Below are 24693 nucleotides of genomic sequence, written 5' to 3'. Positions count from 1 at the left end.
TCTGTATAGGTTAACAGGGAAAGTATTGTAATAAAGATGCTGGAGTAGCTACTGTGCTGGAGGCAAAACATGAGTGTGCACTGCTAGATTTTCACAAAGAGGTCCAACCATGGTCAGACAGTTTCCACAGGAAACGTGTGTTTACTTTGGGAATTCCAGTGCTTTATAGCATTGCTGCTTGACTTTCATTTTTCATTATTTTTAGTTCAAACACTTTCTGACTTTTTAATGAAGTTTCTGAAAATGTTTTGTTAATTTGTTTATTTGCACAAACCCCTAACCCTAAATACTCTATTAGAGGCTTAACTCATTCCACCTACTGATGTGAATGATACCCCTGCCAAAAAAATAAAATAAATAAATTAGAGAGAAAAAAAAACACCTCCTTAGACATTAATCACTGTTCAGAAGTTTGAGGTTTGTTATTATTTTTTTAATGTTTGACGATTTCTTATACTCAAGTAGGGACCATTTATTTGATCCTGAAGCTGAATTTTCAGCATCATTACTCCAGTCTTTCAGAAATCATTCTAATATGCTGATTTACTGCTTAAGGAGCATTTATTATTATTATCAATGTTGCAAACAGTTGTGCTGCTTAATATTTCTGTGAAAAAATGGTGATACATGTTTTTATTTCAGGATTTTTTTAAGATATTGTTCTTGTTTTTGGCTTTACATGACATGAAATAATAAAAAGAAGTTTATCAAGAAGCAGTTCCACATTTCCACTGAATCTTCATATTTCTGTAAAGCTGTTCCATCTATGTTCTGAACGGCAAACGCTCGATTGTTTTAGATCTGCAGCACAAAAGAAGAGGGAAAAAAACATCAAAAAGAAAAATGTACTGTCATAAAGAATCATAATTTTAAGAGAGATCCAAGGGGACTCGTATTTCAAGGAAATTGTGCTCATTCACAGATTAATGTAGCTCTTTATGACATGTCTACATCCGGATGAAAAAAGAATTTGATTTGCACCACCAGATTGTGTTGTATTCGTGTTGAGGAAATGTAATTAGGCCAAGGCCATTATCTTCCTTAATTTGTCTAGTAACTTGTGTAGTAACTTTTCCACGCTTTAGCATCAGGACTTGCAGTGTCTTAGAATTTCCTCTCTTCGCTTTACAAAACCGATCCTAGCCAATGTTGGAAACTTGGCTGTTTTCATTGCTATGCACTTAAATGCCAAAGGAACATTTTATTTCTGAACATAATAAGACACAGCTTAAAGACAAGTAGCTTTTTCTTTTATTATTTTTAAGAATTTGATTAAGATTGAGGCTAGTTCTAAGAATTGCTGTTTATGGTAATACCGCATGTTTTTTTTTTTTTCTTACCTCAGGTTCGACAGATCCATCTGCGTTGGGCTTTATCATCTCTCCATGGTCGCTGCTGCTCATGCCTTCAGGAAACATCTCTTTCACTGATGAAAATGTCACACAGAATGATCTGCGGGCTTTCACTCCTCCAGAGATGCTGGAGGGTCTCAACCTCTCCTCACTTTCTGATATGGAAAAGGTACCCTATGGATTGTGAAATATGTTTGTTGGGCATGTTTTTTATTTTTATTATTGTCTTTTTTTAATGGCTTCTGGTACCAATTTACACCACAAATAGTGAATGCTTTTATTTATTAAATTAAATTGTTTTTGTTTTAAAGAACCCTTTTATCAGTGAGTTTCAGAATTGTCTTTCAGATGTTTTTTTATTTCCATTTTGCAGTCATGTGAATGAGAGAAAAAGTCAAGACATGATTATTTGCAGAGAAGTCAGAGGATCTTGTGCATTCTTTGGCACGCTCTTGGATATTTTGTTCCCAAAGCTATTCTTCAGCAGGAAGAACAGATAGAAGAACTAGACAGGGAAGAAACACAAAACTATGCAGATGTGCTATATATAAAGTTTGATACCGATTAATGCCTAAAACATACTCTGGGTAGCAAATGCTTCTGAAGACAAGTTTGTGTGCAACAATGCATCAGAATGAGACTGTCAGTTTTTGTACAGTGTTATTATGTGGGCTAAAACATGGGCTAAAATATTCCATAGTCAGATGTTGTCCGTTTCTTTTTTAACTTTTAGATGCACATGTATTCACTTGGCATGACGTTGTTTTGGGGTGCAGACTATGAGATTCCACAGAGCCAGGTGAGACTGTACTGTACTGATGAATGTACTTCATTTAATGTAAAAGAAAAATAGAATAGTTCAAATCAAATTGAATTGAACATTTTAACCCCATATTGGTATGTACTAGGGCTGTGTTCAAAATATCGATACGAAGATGTATCGTCACAGAGATTTGACAATACGAACATCGATGCAGCTTGTCCTCTAAACAGTGCATTCATTAGTTTACAACTCTTTATTTTATTTGTAAAAAGTAGAGAGTGCATTCATTTCTGCAATGATAACCTACCATCAATGTTAAGATTGTTAAGAGTTCATTACAATATAAATTTATTAGAATGAGTAAATACTTATTTATGGGCTTAAAAACTAAATGCAAACACTCGGAATGTTGTACCTGGTGGGGAGTGCCCAATGTTAACATTAAACATATGCCGTTACCTATATTGTACTGTGGTACAGTTATGGAGGCCTTTGATATGGCAGAGGTCAACTGCTTATAGTTAGCACTGGCCCTAAAGTATGCAGTGTTTCATAAACAGCTGTTTTACTAAATTCTACTGAGGTAAAATTCCGTGCAGTCCTGTATCATGATACGTATCGTATGGTGACTTTGCTGGTGATACACAGCCCTAGTTTGTACTGTGTATTTTCTGCATACTAACCTCGGTCTAAGAATATAGTGTCTACTGTTTAATTTTTCTGTCCCATTGCAACATCATTTTAAATTGAATAAATAAATTATTTTGGCCCAGGATTGTGACAAATATAGATTCTAGATAATTGACTGTTCACTATTTTTAGCCAATGAAACTAGGAGAACATCTGAACACCGTCCTGCTCAACATGTGTGATGACTCCACACTCACCCGACTGTCCGTACGGTCGGCTCTGGACACCTGCAGCGCTCACATCCGTAACTCCAACTGTGACCCTTCATTTTCATACATCAGGAAGCTGGTGAGGCTGGTTCTGGGCAGTCTCTCTCAGGTACATGTCTATCCATTTCTTTCAACATTTTGTTGGTTCATTTAAAGTTATGAATATAAGAAGAAATTCTATTAGAGTCATTAGAATGAGTTAAACCTGAGTTTTAAGAAAACAGTACATACTGTACATACAGGAATACAGTGGTCATGGTATTGTTTTGTTGCAAAGGCAACTTTATATTAGCGACAGTATTTTACTTAGTTTTAGTGCTCATTATAAGTGTATATATAACATAAAAATATATATTTTTTTATTTTAATTTATTTTTACATTTTTTAATTGAATTTAAAAAAATGTTTGTTTGATCTGTTTATTTGTATTTATTTGTTTTGTTTTGGAATCAGCTATAATTCATAACAGGTTCTCGATTCCCACCTCTAATTTTGTTATTTGATCATATCCAAGTATTACCAATTCGGCACTAACAATATTTATGAACATACTGTTCCTATTAACTGACTTGCATTCACAGTCCAGCCCTATAAAACAGCTTTCAATTAAAAAGGTAGTTAACAGTCTTTCCTGTGCTTGTTTTCTTGTGTTTGATGTCACATCCTGTTCCTCAGCTGCACACTCCTCAGTAGTTTAATTGCACAGCAGTACAGAAAGAGCATATTGCTAGGAACAGATGTGTTTCTGGTCTTATTTTCAGCTCGGTGTGTCTTTTTCCACACTGGGAAGGTAAATGTGAAGTAGTCCAGTAGGGATGCCGTCTTCAGATCACTGTTGATTAATCCTGTGAGTGGCTGCTTGGGTCTGTTCTCAGCCCTCCTGAGATTGTTTTTCTCAGTCTACATGTCTTCCATTATGTTTGTTTTTTCGTCCTCAGGCAAACCCGATTTAGTTAAATTTTTATTCAAAATATGTTTTGATTTGGTTTAACAGCATAGATCAAGCTTTCTTTAAGTCCTGTAAGGGTATGAAATCCATTTCCCCCCAACACACCATTTAATTTTTTCCCAAAGCCTATTTAAATTTTCCCCATCTTTAATAATTAAAGTTTAATGAGGATGATGATGATGATAATAAATATTATTATTAACATGTATCTTATTTTTTGTAGCTTATACGATTTCATAAAGTAAACTACTGCCTTAATGGGGGTCATAATATGTGATAATAATACTTATTATTATTATTATTGAAAATGTATCTTATTTTTTGTAGCTTATACAATTTGGGTGGCTTGTAGAGAAAATTTCATAAAGTAAACTACCGCTCATTAAAGTTGCATTTATTTGATGAGAGAATAAATTCAGTATAATTTGCTTTCATTTAATCTCATATTTTGATAAAAGTGAATGGTTCTTTTTTTTAATTTCTTTCTCATTTTTGTGCATGTCTTTTTTTTTTTTAGCTTGATGGTCTGTTGTCTCAAAGTGACAGGGAGTCACTTCCAGAGAGAAGCAAAGAGATTCGTGAACGTCTGCGAGGAAAAGGCCTTCCAGCAGGTAATACACACCAGATCCCTTATGTAAAAAAGGCATCTATTGCTTATTATATAGGAAAATGAAGATGGGGTTAAACATACGCAGTTGCTTTCTACTTCTCTCTTACTTTCACTTACACACATGCACACCCAAACACACAGGCATGTCAATACACGCTCACACTCCTGATCTTCCAGTCTTCTTTTGCGAGTTGCTTTTAATAAATTGATACTTTGAAATCACAGCTCATGTATTTTCCACTTTCTAATAATCTCTGACTGATTGTTTTAATACTGTGAAGATCTGCGCTTCATGCTCACACAGCATTTATCCAGTTAAGAGGAAGTGATTCAGAATGTAAACAAAGCAGGGCTTGGTTCATACATGACGTGGCTTTAGCCCTTCAGGAGCTGCTGCTTATCACAACAGAAGGATAAAAGAGAGACAAGCCAGAACAGCACCAGCACTAGAAATTTCCAGATAATCTTAAGAGAGCAGATAGAAAGTTCTGGGGAATTCTCTTATTCATGTATTTATTTTTAGATGAATAGTGCTTTCTAATGCAAATAATTAATTAGAAATAAATTGAATGAAAGATTTAACTACAAAAATGTCTCATGACAATGATACATGATAATAAGAAATGTTTCTTGAGTATCAAATCTGCATATTAGAATGATTTCTGAAGGATCATGTGATGCTGAAGACTGAAGGAATGATGCTGAAAATTCAGCGTTGTATCACAATAATGAATAAAATGTTAAAATATATTATTAAATAAGAAAATAAATATGATATTAAATATAATATAATATTGAGGAATAATATTTGTAAAATATAAATAAATTATAATATTAAATAGTATTCCAAATTAGTGTTACTTTAGCAATATTTTGTAATAATATTAAAATAAATGTTGATGGAAAAAATAATACTGCCTTTTTTCAAAAACATTTTAAAAATCTTTCCAGCTTTTGAATGAAATGGGGAAAAATGGTGTACAATTGAGGAAAAAAAGCAACTTGCATTGCTTGTAAATTTTACAGTTTATTACAAAGACACAGCAAGTAACTGCTTGACTTAAACTTAAAATTTCATTTCAAAATGGTATATAGTACAGTATATACTGTTTAGTATGCAGTAGGTTATCATTTTGAACATAGTTTTATTCTAGTCTTCACTAACATCTCTTGGCCTTCTTTTTCACACTGACTTTTTATGCTTTACAGTTTAATGATGTGCCAAGCAAAGAACTCTTTTCTCCTTTTCTCATCATCTTTTCTGTCCGCTTCTTCTCTGTTCCTCTCCCAACTTTCCAACTCCCTCATTGCATTCGCTCTCTATCTGTCTTCTGTCTGTCTGTCACTCCTTCTCGTCCTCTCTCTGTGCATAGACAAGAGTTTGAATCGAATCTAGACAAGCACATCACCACAAACCAAAACCAGGTGGTTTCATTTTGGAAAAGATGACCAAATCTTCCCAGTGGTTTCAGCTGCAGCACAAACACGACCGGACGGTTATGTAACTGAGGCATGGCATCGATCAGCAATAGATATTTCCCAGGTTTTTTTTTTTTTTTTACTGTGTGTTCTGAAGGGTGTTTTATTTTCATGCTGTTGTCTCTGGCCATGCAGCCTGGATGGTGACTCACTTCACGCTGGTTTATTTTTGGCTTTACAGATGTCATGAAACCTCAGCAGTAAAGTAACAACCGTGGTCTCAGACTGTGTCATTGTTCTCATTTCGCAATTTGGATGTTTGTTTACGTTCTCAGAGGTATTGTGCTCACATTAGCAGTAGCTTCAGGAGAAAAGTACCTGCAGCAATGCTAATCTTGCTTCGCTTATACATAACAGCACTGTAGAACAACTGCATTGTATCTGTTTAAGATTGATCAAAATAAGAGTGTAAAAATTTGAATTTCAGTGCAAGTTGTCCTTATGTGGCTTTTGAGAGTACTGTACGCTGTTTAATTAGAATCTCGGTTTTTTTTTGGAAGTAAAAGCACTGCTAGCCTGATGCAGTTAACATTGTGCTATTACTATCCAGAACTGGTTTGGTGTCATTTCTTTAGCGTATAACGAGCTACAACAACACTATTTGCAAATATCATTCTTAATTAGCAGAAATATTGTCTCATTGCATAATGTTTATCCAGGGGATCTTCTATGTTGTTGGGGAAAAAAAACACACACAAAAAAACAAACAAACAAAAAAAAAAGCTTCAGTGTTAGTAATTTTTTTTAAATTTTTATTTATATTAATTATATTATTTTTAATGTCATGTGTTTATATATATATTTATATATTTTTAAATAGAATGAAAATTCCCCCAATTTACCTGTTTTCTAAATTCATATTATACATCTTATTTTGAACAGTTCATCCATGCACGTGTTTCCTTTTAGTTTATTTATTTATTAATTAAATTTTTTACTTCCTATTGTTTAATTTAAATTGATGCCGTATAAAGGACTTCTCCAGCCATTAAGTTAGTTTAAATCCTGCCCCAGAAGTCTCGCATTCATCTTCATTTTTGAATGAAATTCCCACATCTCGACATCCAATGAACAACCGATGGCTAGAATAAAGTCCCTGTCCTATATGTTGTCTTTTTTGATAATCTGCTATGTTAGAAATATGGAAGAAAAGTCACAATTCTAAGACCTTATAGACCAAAGAGATGTTGAACTAAAAATGGCAAGACTCTTGAATCTAATGTTCAGACCGTTTTATATTCCGTTTGGTGACTGGTATGCTTCCAGCGTCATGGATTTTGAAGTGTCTAGGTCAGTGTGTAATGACTTTACCATGCCTCTCTTCGTTAACCGCTTGAAAACACCCCAGCTCCGTCTTTGCTCCTACGATATACTAAGCTTTTTATAAAACATGTGAGAAAAGGCCTCTTGTTGAGCCATTTAAAGCTCAAACGGTTCCCTAAGAGAGAAGCATCTGGAACATCCATGTCTTCCTGATTGACAGGGCTGGATCTGGCATGGCTAACGAGCGTGTCGCTGGAAGCTGGAGGCTTTAGAGGAGCTCGTAACCACTAGAAGGCCACCATTGTTCCTTCTGTTCTTTCAGCCAATTAGGACCCATTTTAATCTCGCATTGACAAATGTGATCCAATAAAATTGCTCAGCAAGACAGCAAGGGTTCCACATTTAATTATGTCCTTCAATAGATTCATATTTGTCTTTGGAAGTTGATGTATATTTAACCTTTACGACCAATTACATTATAATCATATATAGCCAGGTCACTGTCAGTCTGGGCGTTGTAGATTACTATGGCCAGGAATCACCCAGACACGTAAAATGACCAATAACCACAATAATAATTGGTTGGTGAATCTCACAAAATGGGTTAACAAAATATATATATCATTAATTAATATATATATATATATATATATATATATATATATATATATATATATATATATATATATATATATATATATATATATATATATATATATATTAATTTTATTTATTTTATTTATTTATAAATTAATTAATTTATTTATTTATTTATAAATAAATTTATTTATTTATTTATAAATTAATTAATTAATTTATTTATTTATAAATTAATTAATTAATTAATTAATTTATTTATAAATTTTATTTATAAATTTATTTATTTATAAATTCATATATTTATAAATTCATATATTTATTTATAAATTTATTTATTTTTACTAATTGAATGCTGATTTTAGGTATAAAAATTTGTGTATAACAACATTACTGAGAATCGTAAAAGTTTTTTTTTTCTTTTCCCATTATTGTTAAACATTAATGTTTAAATGTTTGGGGTCAGCAAGACTTTTAATTAATATTTTAATGAGTGGATACATTTTTTCAGAATCTTAAAAAAAAATATGGTTTCTCAAAAATATCAAGCATCACAATTGTTTTCGACATTGATTTTTAGTAAGAAATGTTTCCTGATCAGCAAATTAGCATATTAAAAGGATTATGCATCTTTATAGTTTTGCAAGTTCTTGATATTTAACTCATTTTTGTTTTCCTTTCTCAATTAGGCCGTAGTGCCGCCCATCGTGTGCTGGAGCGTTACAGAGCCCGAACCCAGGAGCAGGCCAACCTGAACCGTGGACTCAGTCGCTCTATGGGCTCTCTTCCTATCCAGGACCTTGTCAGAGCGGATGAGGGTCTCAGTTCGTACCCTCCTTCAGAGGACCATGCTGCGTCCGAATCCTCTGCCGAACTCTACCATCAACATCAACAGCAACAGCTGCAACAGCGTGGCCGACCCCTGGAGGTGAACCAGCATTCACACCCCCATCAGAGAAACAAAAGCTGGGCCTCCTCAGCTGACTTGGCCTGCCTCGACCCGGAAATGCTCCGCTTCGGGGCCCTAGAAGACGCCCGCAGGGGCAGCAGCGCCCTGAGCACCCGCTCGGCCAGTCAACACAAGTCGTCCTCCAAGTCCAGGGACTCCCGGTACACAGACTTTGGCAGCCTAGATGTCAGGAAGACCCATCACCATTCGAGTCAGTCGGTCGGCTCGCCGTTCAACAGCGCTTACGACCGCATCCGAGAGAAGCACAAGAAACTGCAAGCGCTCAAGCAGGCCATGGATGGTGAGTCACTTGTGTGTTCTCTTAGTGAGGCTGAAGGGATGTAGTCTAATATAAACTGGTTTTCTTAGTCGCGACGTCTGCACATTGTAGATTATTATAGCCAACAACTGTCCGTTTTCAGGAATTTTAAATGACCAGTCACTGTTTAGGTGAGTTTATTTGAAATAGTTAAATCCACAAATAATAAACCGTGGATGAATCTCAAGAAACCTGTCAGTAAAATGTTCCAGTCATGTTTTACAAAAAAATACCTTTTGCATAAACAAAATGAAGCCGGTTTATAATATATTTCAAATTGTGACTTTATTGTAATGACTCATATTTTCCTTAATTTATATAAACTTATTAACTTAATTTTTTTTTCAGTTTTATTTATACTTGCATATATATACATATTTATATATACATGGTAGTATTTTTGTTCTACTTAACTGCTGATTTTAGGTATTTAAATAAGTGTATGACATAAAAAAATTCTGTTTTACACAATGAGAATACTAATCGAAACTCACTGGAACAGTAAAAGTAAAGTTCATAGATGCATAAAAATACAGAGAATTAGGACATAAAATATGTCTGAAAACAAGTAAAATATTTTTTCCCCTCATACACTACTCAAACACCTCATACACAAATATAGTTTTTGTTTTTCAAAAAAAAAAATAAACAATGTTTTCTGAAAGTTTGTACTTTTTAAAATATATAAAAATAGAAATAAGTTTAAATGATTCTATTTTACAGTGTTGCTGTATTTTTGATCAAATAATGACAGTCTTTGGCAGCGTAAAAGACTTCTTACAAAGCTTTAAAAAAGTATTGATCAGTAGTGTAGGCTTGTAGTTAAATAAAGCCTAATGTAGGCTTTATTTAATTTATAAAAAAAAAAAAAAAATTATTGTTATCTTGAGGTTAAATGTGACCCGGTCATTTCTTGTCAGGCTTTGTGAAAGTTACTTCAGTGTGTAAAAAACACATAGAGGAAAATGCAAACAATGTCTGTGGTTCTGTAAATTAGCCGAAATGTTTTTGGAGATTTTGTGATCATAAAATGTAAATCCAGGATTAGTTGTTCCTCAGGCTCACGCTATCGGCAAGACTTTGTTGTGAGTTGTGCAAGGCCAGTTGTCAGAGTGGAACTGGTGATTTGAGCCTTTTTTGTGTACAGTATGAATCAGATGAGACTAGAGCAGTTGTAATTGGTGTTTGTAATCAAAAGTTGACAGCGAACCTTTTGACCCTGTGTTGCTCAACAGCCTGTAAGTTAACAGTGGTGACGTCATGAGAAGTTACAGAAACTAATCGTACCAGTTTCGGTCATGTGACAGTAAGTGTTTAATTCTACAGGCTTCAAGCCAAATGCTAAATCTAAGTTGATGTGACTGATGTAACCAGACTGGTTAACAGGGGTTAAAACTACTGTGTTCATAAAAGCTACTGATTGTGACTCAACTAAAATGCGGTTCCCATCAGAAGATACAGCAGCAGCCATGAATCGTGTGTGTTTGTGTGTGTTTCAAATGAACTTCTGGCTCTTCTGAGGCTTTGAGTTCCTGTGCAGTACCGGTCATGCATCTCGCGGCACGCAGAGCTGAGGTGTGTGTGTGTGTGTGTGGTGGGAGGGAACGCAGGGTTATGAATGGGTTTTGCGCGTGCGGCGTGTTGCCAGGTTCTTTATGACTCTGATTGACTGAGGGCTCCAGATTCCTGGAACTAATTAGAGAGATGGATAATTCTAGCCCTTCAAAGCTCACATACTTATGCAAGCTTTTTACTCTCTCTCTTTCAGTTGTACACTCTCTCTGGGTCTCTCTCACTATTTTCCGCTAGCCTTTCATTCAGAACTGCTCTCCAGTGTTGGGGAAACTCATTTAAAGTAGTTAAACATCAGTCAAGCTAACCTTTTGAAGAAATTCAGTGCAAATGACTTATAAAAAATAGTTGACTATGCAACTTTGGGGATGAATTGTATTTTTTGTATTTTTTATATTGAATATTGTTTCATTGTATTTTATTTTAATATAAGATAATAAATAATTTATTTGATTAATTATATTACTGTTTTAAAACAATTTAATTGTATTTTAAATTAACTGATTTTTAAAATATATTTTTCAAGACCTTCAAACCTGAATTATCATTTTAATATAAAACATTTCAAAATTGTATCCACGTTTTTTTATTTGAAGTTTTGAACTGTTTATTTTAAATAAAGATTTTAGATGCTATTGTTTGTATTTTAACTAAATGTTATTTATTGAACTCAATATCGCATTTAGTAAAATTGCTAATTTAGTAGTAAAATTAATCATGATATTAGTTACAATACATTTATTACTGTATATTTACTTAATATTTCCACGCCGGGAATACAGTTATGGAAAAAAAACTAAATACATTTATTCATTGTTAGTTCATGCTAATTCACAGTGCATTAACTAATGTTATCAAGCACAACTTTTGAAATAATGCATTAGTAAATGTTGAAATTAACATTAAGATTTATAAATGCTGTAGAAGGATGATTCTTGCTTAGTTCATGTTAACTAAAGTAGTTAACTAAAATTAACATTGTGTTACCAACTGTCTGAACATTTCAGGCCTGGGTTGTTTTTTTTATCTCATAGTTTGCTTGACTATAAATCTGTGTTCAATACAGTGTGACAATCTTTATTTATGCTCTTCCCTCTTGACATATTGCCGCCTTGCAGTCTCCATAAGAGACGCTGAATTCTTCATATGTGCCGCATTCATGTACACATCCTTCGCCTGGCCTCCATCTGGATATTTTCTCGATGGAGTAAAGCTTTGCTTCATAATAATAAACCTCAGGCTTTTCTATCCGTCCTGGCCCTGATCTGAGCCCTCAAGCTGTTTGGCTGCTATTTTTACCACCGTCCAGCTCAGAAGCACAGACTTTCTCTTCCAGTCCGTGTGGCTTTACTCTGGCTCATGGATCCATTAAGATTCTCTGTCTGAGGGACAATTTTCAACACTTCTTTTAGTAACATCTTTCCACTCAAAAAGTTAGTCATAGTTTTTTTATTTTATTTATTTATTTTTTACGCCAAAATATCTATTTAGTTTTTCACGAGTGCTTTCCATTCACTTTAAGGCTCTTTGAAATAAATGACCTTTTTGCTACTGTACCTTTAACACTTATGTAAATGACCTGGTTGGCTAACTTCTGTGTTTTGTTTATTAAATATGCAGTCATATCTGTAGGTACTCATGGTTATGATGTAATAACAGCAACATTTTTTAGGTTTTTGCAGCTTAGATTTAATTACACTGAACTCTTTTACTACAAAATAGCAGGAAAAATCCTGTTTTCAATTATATGTTCTCTAAAGTGGAGTGTTAAATGAATCTGTGCCATCATATTGCTCTTGTGAGGGAAAACAAGATTGTGCGATCGTGCCGTCTGTCCGTCCGCTTGTGTAAACATGAGCCAGACTCATTTCCCTGACAATAATCGACCGCATTACCCACAAACCTGAAGAGAAGGAATGTCCAGCCCCATTAGAGCAGAGTCCACAACCAGCGCATATTTTGATTGTTTTAGTGCCTTCATTTGCTGCAAATGAATGCAGTGGAGCACAGATCATTTGTTGAGCCACAAAAATGTGCTGTTTGGGGCCTGTTTTGTATGTTGTGTTCCTCATTTCCCTAGTGTAAAATCCATCACCCAGTGCTGTGCTTTGCATTCTTTTTGTCCTTTCTGTCATCTTGAATGTCATGTTTGATATGAAGTTGTCATCTTTGTAATGCAGTAAAATCCAAAGAATCCCATGTGTTGGATTTCAGAGTCACTTGGTGTTTTAAGTATGTGCACCAGCTTCAATTTCACTCTCAAATGTCTTGTGAATCTGAACGTTTCTCATTGTTTGGTTATCTTGTTGTTTGTTCATTTGCAAACTTTTTTTTTCTTTTAGTTTTTGTTTCGCCTCACAATTCTATTTTTTTTTTCCATGATGCATCATCTGATCTCAATTTTATTTTTTGTTTGCTCTTCTTTGCTTTCTTTGTAATTTTTGTTACTTTCGATTATGAACCTGATTGAATTTGCATCGAATGCATTTAAATTGCATTTAAAACGTTGACAGACACGTTTAAATTAGAATCATTTAGCAAATTTCTTTTTTTTTTTTTTTTTTCAGAATTTTGGCACCTAGCAAAAAACTTATTTTGATGTTAAATCTGACTGACACGTTTTAAAATCATCATGCAGATTTCTATATTTGATTTTTTTTTTTTTCAGATTATTTTGCACATAGCAAAAACCTTATGTAATATTGATCTTTTTTTTAATTAAACGTTAAATATTACTGAAGTGTTTTAATTAGAATCATGGTGCAAATTTCAGTTTTTTTCTTTTTAAGTCAGGGTCATTTTTGGAGTTTTCTGACCTTAGAGACTGTAATTAAAGCCATGTGCTCTTGACACGAGAGCTGTCCATTACTTGTGTGTTTGGTCTGCTTTGTTGCGTTTTATATGGGACATTTGTGAGTTGCAGTTACTTGGGATCTTTTGATCAGGATTCTTGAGCAGGCAGGGTCAGATTGTCACTACGTATCTTGATAATACGAGGATGGGATGGGAGCGAAAAGAGGTTATTTCATGTTAATGCTCAGTCCATCTGCATGGATTACACTTTATGGGGGATATCTCACCCTGCAGGTCAAAGGTCATTTGGATTTAAAAGCTTTTCAAAGACTTCTCCCACACTCAACCAGAGCTTCAGGAAACTCTGAGCTGTGGAGACACTTCCCAGATCACACGTAAAACTCCACCACTTTTTCATTCCACAGCTCTTTCTGCTATAGAACATTTCTTCTGGGATAAAACATCTGCTTTGTGACCTGTCACGATCTTATCTACTTGTGGTTCCACGGAGAGGATCTGATCAGATCTCATCTATCCAACACCACATCTACAGCTCTCTGAGGATTTGAACTTTCTCCAGAGATCTGATTGAGAGAACTCTGCTCACCTGTGTGACCAGCAGTTTATCAGTTCATGACATCCGTTGAGAGAGACCGTTTTAATTCATAAGCAGTCAATGTGAGAGACACTTTAAATTGTAGAGTTTATGTAAGATGTGATAAACGTTACATTAAACATTCTATAAATAATCTATTCATCTATTCAAAATTAAAGGGTTGTTTACCCAAAATTGCAATCATTTACTTGCCCTCATGAGTTTCTTTTCTTCTGTTAAACACAAAAGAAGATAATTTGAGGAATGTTGGTAACCAAACAGTTGCTGGTAGCCATTGATTTCCACAGTATCTTTTTTAATTTTAATAAAAAAAAAATTCTAATAATGGAAGTCAATGGATACCAGCACCTTTTAGGTGCTTCTACACACTTGTTAATCAGCTATCATTTCCCACTGATTTTTGGAATACATTATGGGTAGGGTTAGGTTTATGGGTAGGGATTGGGTTAAGTCTATATTTTTGGACAATAATGTTGATCCAGGAACATGTCTGTCGACCATGTGATATGATGCTAGTTTTACTCAAATCAAACGGTAAAATGCTTATGAAGTGACTCTCAGAGCAGTTCTGGAGATGTCGTTCATGTGTTTCCATCCTCATTTAGTGAGACGACAGACGCTGAAATCACCGCGAGCGTCAGCGTCTGTGCCATTCATTAACAGAGACACACAGAACATGCAGGATTCATATTTAAATAGACTTTTTTGGCTTTATATTTACAGATACATATCGTGATCTGATTTAAGTGCAATGACCTACTTTTAATTAGTTAATTCAAAGTTCGACAAATTCCGTGACATTCTGCGTTAAACTGTGAATTCTGTTTTTATGACTGGATAAAGACTACACTGCGTACTTTTCCCGCTTATCATGCGTCCACTTGCCTGATGTGAACATAAAATATCTTACATACCACCACTGGTGAAAGGACAAGTGTAATGCAAATATATTTGAAAGGTCAGGGCGAGGATATCATTCAGTCAGATCTCGCGAAACACATCGGATCTCGCGAGATCTTGTGCCACGAGATCTCGTCACATGCCTAGCTACCAGCAACTTTTTGGTTACCAACATTCTTCAAACTATCTTGTGTAGAAGAAATGAACTCATACAGGTTTAGAACAACTTTAGGGTGAGTAAATGATGGCAAAATGTTCATTTATGGGTGAACTACAAATATTTGGGCACTTTCTAATTTCTAGTCAAAACATAAGAAATATCATTAACTAAAGTACAATGACCTTTTATGTTAAAACTTTTGCAAAAACAATGGTTAGTTAAGTATGCATCTTTCATCCTAAAGTCCTCAGTGTGTAAATATATATACAATTTGTTTATAACAGTTTGTTTATAACATTCTAAGTTTGGCATCTGCTCCATGTTTGTATGAATTATTATATGCGTGTTCTTTTAAAACACAATTATGTCTGAAGGTGGGGGGGGGGGGGGCTGAGGCTTTTATGACTTTATGTTTGATCTTAAAAAATACAGTAAAAACACAAGAGGATACGCAACTCTGGCTTGACAGGATGAAAGTTTTTTTTTTTTTTTTTTACTTTGCTAGTAAAGCTCTGACCTTTCTTTTAAAATCAGCCTGAAACAAAGCGACTCTAATGAACGAACCCCTTCAGCTCTAATCAAAACCGCCGCACTCCTGAAACCCTTTTGTGCATTCTGTCCTCATCAGGCTGCAATCACCCCATTAGTCCTTTGTTCCTTTTCTCTTCCTTTGTTTTTATGTGTCAAGTTGAAATCATTTAGCATGTAAGGCTTTCGGTGGCAATAATCACCAGTATATGAGTCCAAACTGCTCCGGGCCTCTAGAACCTCAAGATCAGAGGAGAAAAATAGTAACTGGAAACAGGCAAGGAACATGAGGAAATGATGAAGAGCAAGCAGGATTGGGACAAGTGAGAGTAGGGGAAAGAGAAAACAATGGAATAAGCCTAAATGTGGGTGTTTTCCTGCCTGAAAAGTGATTTGGCAGACGATGACCTGTCCACCTGCATGTACCTATCCTCTGAGCTTCTGATGGCCGAATTACTGCTGGCAAATCCAACCGTTGGGAGCCAGTATCCATTGGGAAATCATCTATTCTGCCTTTTTTGCAGAAGTTTGTAAAGTGTTGTCCAGTGAAAGTAGACAATGTACTTTGTCCACTTTCGAAAACCATGGACCTTTTGTCATGGTTAAAATGCACTAGAAATGCACAATATATATGAATATTATATTGGATTTTGTTTTAGGTAAGTTTATAGGTTAAGTCATTTGATATTTTATTTTGCATTTTATTTTTAAAAAATGGGCTCTTTCTTTCTTTATTTCTTTCATTTTAGATTAAATTTGATATTTAACTGTGAATGTACATGTCTATTTTATTTGTATTTTATTTGTTGGCTTTGATTTTATAGTTAATCAATGTGATCTTTTTTGTACATTTCTGAGTTCTGAAAATGCACATTTTCTTTTTTTTTTTTGGCTGAACAGACAACATTAGGCCATTCGTGAAACTTGAGCAGCACAAATTTCCATGTAAATCGTTTTTAACACTATTCTTGCATATGTTGTCACATTTGAATGAATGATTTTACAAACGGTTTACTCATTTACTTTTTATAAATGAGGCATTCCAGATAAATATGACCCATAATTATGGTCAGGAGCATATGTAAATGCATAGAGCTCCATGTCGTGCCATCAGCAAAGTGATAACACATTAGTTGCAGATCTCGTTCTTCACTATTGTTCAGCTTGTGGTTAGCATCGAACCAGACGCATTCTCTCTGGAATGATCTCACATCTGCAAAGTGGCATGAAACGCGGCAGAAAATTGATTTGTATGACAGGACGTTATGCGTGCAGCCTGTGGCAGAACACACTGTCCTGCTTCCTAATGCACTCCTCCTATTTTTCTGTCCATTTCGCAGATTTTCTCTCTACAAAAAGAGTTGTAAAATAAATTACAGGCTGAGGGCAAAGTGTGCACTTGAGGGAGTTAATGGGACAGCTCCGAACTTGCCTTGAGAGGCTTTTAGCAGACGTGCTGTCATACCTCCAGTGCGGTGGATGTTGTCATGGGCCGCTCTGATGATACGCTGGCTGTTTGTGTACCAGTGACTCACTTCACAACCCACCAAACTCTCACCAGCCACTGATAACTGCACCATGTGGGCAGGGTTTTCCATTGTAGTCAAAGTAGAATGTGTGTGCGTGTCTGTTTTTGTTTAGTCTAGTGTGTGTCTTGGTTTGTGTTTTGTACAGTGGTTTTTAACACCTCTTCTAAGGGATGCCAGGTCCTCCCGTAGACATGGTTTGCAGAGTGAATCTGATAAGAGAACAGTGTTAAACCCTTCCATTATACTGGTGGGGGTGCCCCCCCCCCCCCCTTTGAAGGTCAAGTTCATTTTTAGGTACCTTTCATATAGAACAGGTGTAGCCTATCATTTGTTCTTTTATTAAACAAACTAAAGAGCCTTATGTTATTTATCTTATTTATATGACAGCATGTCTTTCTGTCTCTGTGTGTGTGTGTGTGTGTGTGTGTGTGTGTGTGTATATAGCATCATTGAAATAATTAAAACCAATTAAATAAATACATCAAAATTATGCATTTATACATCCACTCAATTCATGTCTGAGGTTTGTAAATCATTGATAAATTGTTGCCATTTTTCAAAAAACGATTCCCCCCACCTCTGAAATTGTATAAAAACATTTTTTTCCAAGTTTAATAAGTTAAATAAAAAATGATTTTACAATATAATGTAAAAAATAATGGTAATTACTGAATGTTTTCACCGTAAATAACAAAAAAATAGGCACACATAATAAAAAGGTATCTTTTTATTGATTTATTTATTAGTTTTTTTTATTGAACGAATGACAAATCTGAACATTGTGACTGATTTTTTTTTTTTTTATTGATTAATTTAATTTAATTTCATACCAAAGTGAAGCACTTCACGTCTCAAAGAAAATACAAATAATATAATATAAAAATTTGTCATACAATGTAATGAAAAGTGTCCACTGGAATAACTTGTTTGTATACATGAATGAATGAATGAATGAATGAATGAATGTAGAGTTGTGTGTGATAAATGTACAAATGTATAATAACTAACAAACAAATTTACGAAGTACATTTATTTATTTAAATCTCCTAATTTTTTTTATATATATATATTTTTTTTAATCCTCACCTTTTGCAAAAACTAAATGATGCACTTTGGGCTTCACAAGCACACAGTGATGGTGCGAGTCAAGAATGCTGTTTATTCATCTAAATTTCCTCTATGAGCACGTGGTTTCTTTTAAGTCAGTGGCCTAGCTGGTTTACTGAAATTTATCCATTTGTTTACACATCTTTCAACATTTCAAGGTGTTTTTAGAGAGAGATGAGTGGGTTGCATTTGCACCAGTGTGTTTATGTGGAACTGTTTGATTGCTTTACATAATTGTCATTGTTTAGAAGTTTCACTCGAGGTTGAACTAAATGTTTACTGAGGAGGGCAGTCAGTCGAGCATGAGACGAAAGCTTCATTGTTCTTGTTGTTGAACTTTCCGAAACTCCTGGCTTGAGAAATCCTTCAGGAATTCTGGTAATGCTAAATATGCAGCATTGAGTAATTGAAGTGCATGGACTCGATTTTCTGGTCCTGACAGACTTGTCAAATATTGCAGAGGTAACGCACCACACGCAGGGGATGCAGTCAAGCTTCAGTCGAAGTTTAGAGTCTGTGTGTGTGTGTGTGTGTGCATGCACATTACATCACTAAGTAAAGCTGAGTCAATGATTCAGAGTTTCCTACCTGAGCCTGGTCTTGAAATGCAAACTTAGGAAAATTTGACTGAGAACAAACAGACAGGGATCTTATGTTATTCCTAAAGGGAAAATGTTAAGACCAACCTAACACAAATCAATAAATCGAACAAGCTAACAATTTAAAATGAATAGCAATGAAAATTGCTATAAATTTCAGAAATGAAAAGTCAAATGTATATTTTATTATATATTACTATACTTTAATTCAATTTTATTTGAATTAAAACTAGTTTATATATTTTAACTAGTGTATATATATACACACATTTTCTAGTAATATATATTTATAAACACACACAAATTCTATAATATTTGTGAAATACTTAATCAGTATTTTTCACTCACTTCTAAATCAGAACTGCCGTCCAGGTCATTTGGTAAACTCAGGTGTGATTTGCTGATTTTATTTTAATCCCACCAAAGGCCTAAAACGTCAATGCTGTGCACATACCTTCATTAGAGATCATTAAAAGTGTGTAAAAAATGTGTTAAAGAACATTATTTGTATGCATGTTAATACCAGAAGTGTACATGCTTAAATACTGTACGAATATTTGAAAGCTCTTTAGTGACTCCCTCAGCACATTGTTGAACTCCCATTGCTGCTCATAATGATGGAAATAATTTCTAACACGGTTTCCAGTGTCTGTGCTCACTATGATAATAACAGGCCATGTCTGAGATTATGAGGATTCACTGGGTCATGGGGACAAAGAAGCGGTTTTGTTCCATGGACATGTTTTAAAAGACTGTAAGTGTGATATGAATGTTTTAGATGAGAGCAGGGCTGTCTCTGATATTCTCAAAATATAAGATTAACTTGAATATTTAAATGTACTGTGCTAAATTCTTACATAATGGAATGTACAATGATATGCATTTCTTGACTGTTGTTTTGTTTTGTGCGAATATTAATTTTTAGATCCCCTGCATACTCACAGAAGATACCACAGCGACTACAGCTCCTCCAGCGAAAGCCCCTCTGTGACATCATCAGACCCCGACTACAGACAAGGTTGTACTAATGACCTCATCAGTTTTTTAATACAACAGGTGCATAAAGTATTTCTACGTGCACTGCTGGATAGTAACTGATTACTGGATTACGTTATCATATTCCAAAAATGTATTATTATAAGGTTATATTCAATTTTAAAGGGCACATAATCAGATTACAGTTACTGTTCTTATAGATTACATGATGGAAAAACTTATATTTGAGTTTTCATATAAAACAAACTTTTTGAATTGCCCTTTTATACTATGTCAACTTGTTACTCGTTAATTAAAAATAAATATATAAATAAATCATATTATGGAATCCCGTTTCTTCCATTTAACAAAAAAGGTAATTTTGACTCTCGCAATTCTGACTTTTTTTCTCAGAAAGTTTGAGAAAGTTTGTTTCTCTCAGGACTCACAATTGCGAGTTAAAAAGTCAGAATAACGATATATAAACTCGCAATTCTGAGAGCATATAAGTCTTTTTCCTCCCCTCAAAATGGGACTTTAACTCTCAATCGTATGTTATAAAGTCAGAATTGCGAGATCCAAACTCGAAATTCTAAGAAAAAGTCAAAATTATGAGAAAAAAGTCAGAATTGTGAGATATAAACAATTTAAAAAAAATTGCAATTGACTTTACAACTTGCAATTGCGACTTCATGCTTTGCAATTGCGAGTTTATATCATGCAATTCTGACTTTATTACTCAGAATTGTGTTTATATTTCACAATATGACTTTTTAACTCGCTATCGCGAGTTTATATCATGCAGTTCTGAGAGAAAAAGTCGCAATAACCTTGTTTTATTCAGTGTCGGAAACAGGCTTCCATACTGTAGCTACTAGTGTATGTATAAAAAAAAATAATGATTTTTTTTTATTTTTTATGAAGTTAATCTGAGACCTTAACTGCATTTAAGAATGCAGTGTGAGTCATCGCATCTCATAATACTGTGGCCATTTCAACATTTAAGATGAATGTGGGTGGATGTCATTTGAATTCACTCATTGATGACCATCCAGACATAAAGATGCTTTTTTTAAATCTGCATTTTACTGTGCAATGCACATACTTTACATGCATTAATTTCACAACTTTCTTCTGTACACAAACAGCTAAGAAGCCGGAGGATTTAAGGCGATACAGCTCTCAGGTCGGCCTGTCAGAGCATGACGCCGTTTCACTCAGCAGTGCACAGAGACACAGGTATTCTCTCTTTTTCTCTGATGCTTTCTGCTTTGTGTTGATCAATCATGCACGTCCTGTCTGTACTGACCCCTGCTAGAGCTCTTTTGTTGACCCCAGCCCAAGTTAATGATAATCTAAACCCTTCCTGAATTCATTTCCTCTCATCCTGTTCAAGTTTAGTTCTGGTAACAAGAACCCCAGCAGTGTGTGTGGTTTTACTGTGGGGACAAAATTGTCCCCAGAAATGATATAAACCACACAAAAACTCAATATAGGGACATCCTCGTAGGTCAAAGTTATGTAAATATGTTTTTCTTGCTTTGAACTGCAATGTTTGGGTGAGTGTGTAGTATGTAGAATGTAGATAGTTAGAACTGTGTTCAAGCAATAAAGTTCACAAATCTTCACAAATATTGTGAGAAATGTTAAGTTGAACACATGTGGTTCCCATGGTTTGAAAGGCTCATAAATCAGCCAAATAATGCTTTGCATGTTAATGTCAAAAGGTTTCTGTGGGGTTAAAGGAAGTATGCAATAAATATCAAAATCTTAATATGAAAATCATTGCGCCTATGGGCTGCATGGGTGTTATTTAGATTATGACAAAAGTGTTCCGCTTATAAATGTATGTGAAGTTGTTTTAAAATGAGCATTTGAATTATGTCATCACTATTGTCATAATCGTATGGCCAGATTATGTTAGATACTTTGCACTTTGATATCCCACTGTTTTCCCTTGTTCTCTGCCATTAACAGCTTTTCCAGTGATCTCACAGCAGCTTTTGTTGCATTTTATTCTTATTTTCCTTGGCAAAAATCTGTAAATACTGAATACTGTTAAAGCTCCCATCTAATTTATTTCTCATTGAGTCAGTGATTCTACTTCTCCCCCTGCTGGTTAACCAGCTAAATTACCCAACACTGCTCTTCCCTGTAGTAGATGTTGGCAGTGATGTGGTCATGACGAGGGTTGCCAGGTGTTCCTGTTTTTCAGAGCAAGTTTTGAGAGAGTTCATTATCTGATTCCCTGAGGATGCCCAAGGCAAAGGCCTGCGACATGGGTCACCCACAGCAACCAGCTGGCTCTGCTATTGGGTGGCATGCAATAGTGCTTACAATACACACAATGCTTTTCACCCTTATTCTGCTAAGATTCCTTTTCACATATCCATCTTATGATCATTTTATAAAATGTGCAAATATTTTTTTTTTGTAAAAAAAAAAAAAAAATTGATTTCTAAGCAGTGAAAATGCACTGAGTAACTACACTTACAAGCACCTTCCTGGTTTTGCCTTGTTTCCAGACTTTTTGAGTTGGGTCAGGATGAGCTGTCAGGTACAGAACTTCTGATCCAGCGTCAGGAAGAGTTGCACAGGCTCCAGGCCCGGCTATCTAGAGCCTCCAACTATCCCGGCGAAGACCCCCGCGCCTCCTTACTGGACCTGGCTGAGCCCCTTCGCAGCAGTCCTTTGGAAGCAGGCCTCCATCCACGCAAATCTAAAGTAATGCAGTGTAGCTGAATTCAGATTGAATTCACATTATACACGTTTTAGTATTATTGACCAATGATAAAGTAGTCCAGTTTAACTGAGTTCACTTTATATATTGTATATTATATTATAAATAATACAAATAAAATGCAATCCAGATAATCTGAAATCAGATTTAACTGAATTCAGCTTTGTCATTTACACTGTAACTTTTATGAAGTAATTGCATAATTTCATTTAACTAAATACTTATTTATGCAGGTTTTGCATGATTGATGTAAAGCAAGAGAATCAAGGTCAACTAAATTCAGATTTAATTCAGTTTATGCAAATTACTGTGTTAATGACAAAGAATAAAGTAATCCAGTTTAACTGAATCCAGAGAGGATATGCCTGAAGTGCATTTACTGTAATTCAGATTTAATTAACTTAATGCACATTACATTGTGAATAAAATCCAGTCCTTCTGAATTCACTTTAGTTCTGAACAATTCACACTAGAACTGACATTACGTAATCCATGCTCAATTGAAATTATGGTCACTTTAAGCATGTTTAAACGTGAAGGATGCAAAGCTAAATAAGTCACCTTAATTCAGATTAAGTTATAGTGTAAATTATGCAAACATAAAATAATTTTTGAAAAAAAAAAGTTTTTGGCTTTTTGACAAATTATGTATATGTTTTCTGAATAAAAAAGCAAATTAACTTAATAAAATTAAGTTTGGTACTATGTGGGATCTTTAAAATGTATTTTGTTCTTGTTTTAGAATTTGTTTGGCCCTGAGTTTGTGAGGATGAGCAGCGAGCCAACTGTGGTTTTAACCGTTCCTTCATCCATAATGGTAAAACAGTTAATCTTCTTTGCTTTATACTGCTACGTAATTGTGTATACATACAGTATGTATGCATTTATCGCTTTCGCATGTGTTTCAGCAGAACAAGCGTGGGAAGGTGGAGGAGAGTCAGAGGAAGGTGGGGGTTGTCTTACTGAACGGGCAGAAGTTGGAGCTGTGTTGCGATGTGAAGGCGGTCTGTAAAGATGTTTTGGACATGGCCGTAGCTCACATTGGACTGGTCGAGCACCATCTCTTCAGTCTCGCCTACCTTAACGGTGCATAACCCATCTTCCTTTAAAACTGCTGAAAATCCACTCCCTACATTTCTGCCCCCATTAGTATTTTAGTATCTTTCTGTGTGATACAAAAAACTAAAGTAAATGTGTTTTTTGTTATTTAAGTCAAGTCTAAATGCAGAATTATTACTCCATGTTAACGTTCTCTTTGGAATGATGTAGGAGGAATTTATTTGAAATGTCAACAGTTTGATTTATTGCAGCTTATGTTATGTTATGTTACCTGTTCAGGTAAACAGAGCAATTGGATCATGAAGTGTGTAAATACAACAGAATAAATAACTCTGTTGTTCTCTACCTGGCGCGCTGCCCCTGTGTGACTCCTCTAGTTACGGTTCTAATGGACATGGGTGATTTGTGTCCACAGATGGTTCATTAAGTCCTCTGACTCATGCCTCCCAAACCAAAGGCTGCTTTAGTTTGTAATGCTGCATTGAACTCTTTTAGCATGATCTGCTGGTTTATCTTTCTTTCTCTTTCCTCTTTTTTTTTTTTTTAAGATGACGAGTTCTTCTTCATTGAACCTGATGCCAAACTTTCAAAGGTGGCACCTGAAGGCTGGAAGGATGACCCAAGGAAAAAGAAGATGGATGTCAATTTTAATCTTTTCCTGCGTATCAAGTTCTTTCAGGATGATGTCAATCTGATACAGTAAGAGCTGACAACATAATCAGAAACTAAAAATATCATTCTTTCTTATGAGTCCTTATCTTTTCATGAAATGCAGTAAATCATTGCAATCTTTACTATCAGAAATGTAGCTACAGTTTACAACGGTTTTCAATTTGTTGTAACTCTAGAACTTTATGTGGTTACTTGTTCCTCTCTTTTTTTTGGCCACCGCAAAGAAAATGTAAACCAGTGGGTCTCAATTATGTTGCAAAAAT

The 24693-nt window shown here is 34.9% G+C and overlaps 1 protein-coding gene across 6 annotated transcripts in view; it reads left to right on the top strand.

The window, feature by feature from the left end:
- LOC132116995 (tyrosine-protein phosphatase non-receptor type 13-like) overlaps positions 1-24693 on the top strand; it is a 67810-nt gene that overhangs the window by 18746 nt on the left and 24371 nt on the right. For 4 of the 6 annotated variants that reach the window (XM_059525958.1, XM_059525955.1, XM_059525956.1 and 1 more), the window contains exons 3-13: positions 1346-1521; positions 2086-2151; positions 2938-3123; positions 4481-4574; positions 8602-9162; positions 19910-20002; positions 21108-21198; positions 22485-22683; positions 23442-23516; positions 23608-23785; positions 24307-24457. In XM_059525958.1, coding sequence (XP_059381941.1) covers positions 1346-1521; positions 2086-2151; positions 2938-3123; positions 4481-4574; positions 8602-9162; positions 19910-20002; positions 21108-21198; positions 22485-22683; positions 23442-23516; positions 23608-23785; positions 24307-24457 — 1870 coding nt within the window. The remainder of the gene's footprint in view (positions 1-1345; positions 1522-2085; positions 2152-2937; positions 3124-4480; positions 4575-8601; positions 9163-19909; positions 20003-21107; positions 21199-22484; positions 22684-23441; positions 23517-23607; positions 23786-24306; positions 24458-24693) is intronic. The other 2 variants (XM_059525960.1, XM_059525957.1) reach the window with 1 other exon arrangement.

This window comes from Carassius carassius, chromosome 36, assembly GCF_963082965.1.
Source record: "Carassius carassius chromosome 36, fCarCar2.1, whole genome shotgun sequence".
NCBI lineage: Eukaryota > Metazoa > Chordata > Actinopteri > Cypriniformes > Cyprinidae > Carassius > Carassius carassius.
This window is presented reverse-complemented; position numbering and strand designations above follow the sequence as displayed.